This window comes from Gossypium arboreum, chromosome 6 (genome assembly GCF_025698485.1).
Source record: "Gossypium arboreum isolate Shixiya-1 chromosome 6, ASM2569848v2, whole genome shotgun sequence".
NCBI lineage: Eukaryota > Viridiplantae > Streptophyta > Magnoliopsida > Malvales > Malvaceae > Gossypium > Gossypium arboreum.
This window is the reverse complement of record NC_069075.1, coordinates 5699323-5701408: the sequence shown is the minus strand read 5'-3', so window position 1 is coordinate 5701408 and position 2086 is coordinate 5699323. Positions and strand designations below refer to the sequence as shown.

Sequence of the window (2086 nt, the reverse complement as noted above, 5' to 3'; positions counted from 1 at the left end):
GGTGTTTAATTGCCTATTTAGTCCTCTTTTAATTATTACTAGAGCTATTTAATCACATTTCATAATTTTGTACTTAATTCAATTTAGTCTTTTTTACCCAATTGACTACCGAAACCTTAAAATTTCTTGACGAAACTTTAATACTAACTTACTAACACTCCATAAATATTTATAAAAATATTTATGGCTCGGTTTAATATTTTGAGGTCTCGATACCTCGTTTTCACTTACAAATTATTTAGTATTTATTATAAAATACTATTCACTATTTCAATCATTTTCCTAACTTCACATCTAACTTATTTTCATTTAATTAATAATATTTTCTACTCATTTGTCGGATTTAGTAATCTCGAATTACTATTCCGACACCACTGGAATTTGGGCCGTTACAAAAACCATGAATCATCTTTAATTGCATTCTTCATACATTTCACTTCTCCAGATTCAATGTCAATAGTAAACAGACGGTTACGCGTAGTATCAACTTGGGCAATTAATTCACCACTCTTATTTTTTAAGGTGAGTACGGAATCCTTCATAGGTACTTCATATCTTTTTTTTAGAAGCTATCCAAGGCTGATGATGTTGCTTTTCAAAGCTGGTACGTAATAAACATCTGGTATGAACTTCTTTTCTCCATTCTTTTGTGTAGTAACTTGGCTTTTACCTTTGACTGTGGCATGTGATTCATCTCCAAACATTACTTGTCCATGAATATTCTCATCCAACTCTAAAAATAAGTCTTTTTGGCCACACATGTGATTGCTGGCGCAATTATCATGATATCAAATATTTTTTTCTTGATTCTTCACTTTCTTTATAAGTAAGGAATACACTAGATTCCACGTTTTCTACTTCTTTAGCTGTTGCTACATGATTTCTCTCCTTCATCTTGAGATTTAATCTACACTCATAAATATAATGGCCATATTTATTGCAATTATAACATTGTACCTGAGATTTATTTCCTTGTTGAAATTTTCCTTTGCCTCGACCTCGGCCTCGAGCTCCTCGTCCACGACTTGATGTTTGATATTCTTCACTTGTTTGGACTTTACCATATGATTGATTGCCTCATTCACGTGTTCCTCGTCCACCTCTATTTCTGCCTCTATATCTTCCATGGTATCCTCCACGATTGCTCGTACCTTGTCCAAAGTTATCCCTAGCTTCACTTTCGTTGAAGGACAACTTGCTTTGCAAGACTTGGTCTGAATTTCTAGTATCATCATTTAGCTTCATTTTATGCTTATGGGATTGGAGGGAACCTACAAGTTCGTCGATTGATATTTGTGATAAATCTTTTGACTCTTCAATGGCAACCACCACATAATCAAATTTACGTGTCAATAACCACAAAATTTTTTCCACTTCTCTGACATCATCAAGTGTTTCTCTATTCCTTTTCATTTCATTTACCACCACTTTCACTTGGATGACATAATCATCAATGCTTTCTGAAGGTTTCATTTTCAACGTCTCAAATTCAGCTGTAAGGGTTTGTAAACGTACCTTTTTGGCTTTTTCAACTCCTTGAAGGGATTTTTGCAAAATTCCCCATGCTTCTTTTGATGTCTTCGCATCTGAAATTTTTTCAAAGGTTGATTCATCAACACCTTGAAAACTAAAGAACAACCCCCTTTTATCCTTTTTACGAGCTTCTTTCAATATTATTTTTTCTTTGTTTGTCAAAGTCGCTTCCGCAGCTGTATTTTCGGACTCGACATATCCTTCTTCGACAACGTCCCAACAATCTTGAGAACCGAGCAAAGCCTTCATCTAGATGCTCCAGTTGCCATAATTTGTCTTTGTAAATTTCGGGATCTGCTGTTGAATCATGTTTGCCATTGTGACGTCAACACGAACCTACCACGAATACCACTTGTTGGAAGAGTAATAAAATTAACTCAAATACTAATTTTTTATTACACACAAATAAACACAATACAAACTCTCTTTTTTTCTCTATACACTAGCTGCTGCTAGTTTTTCTTTTTATAACTCACACATACTTTTTCTCTCAAACTTACTAATTTTTTTTCAGCACTCATACACATGAACTATACATACATATATATAGACG

General features: G+C 33.9%; 1 protein-coding gene across 1 annotated transcript; it reads right to left on the bottom strand.

Moving 5' to 3' along the window:
* Nucleotides 1-1077: 1077 nt before the first annotated feature.
* LOC108485276 (uncharacterized) lies at nt 1078-1782 on the bottom strand. Its single transcript, XM_017789106.1, has one exon. The coding sequence runs from the start codon at nt 1780-1782 to the stop codon at nt 1078-1080; it is 705 nt and encodes a 234-aa protein (XP_017644595.1).
* Between the last annotated feature and the right edge of the window lie 304 nt (nt 1783-2086).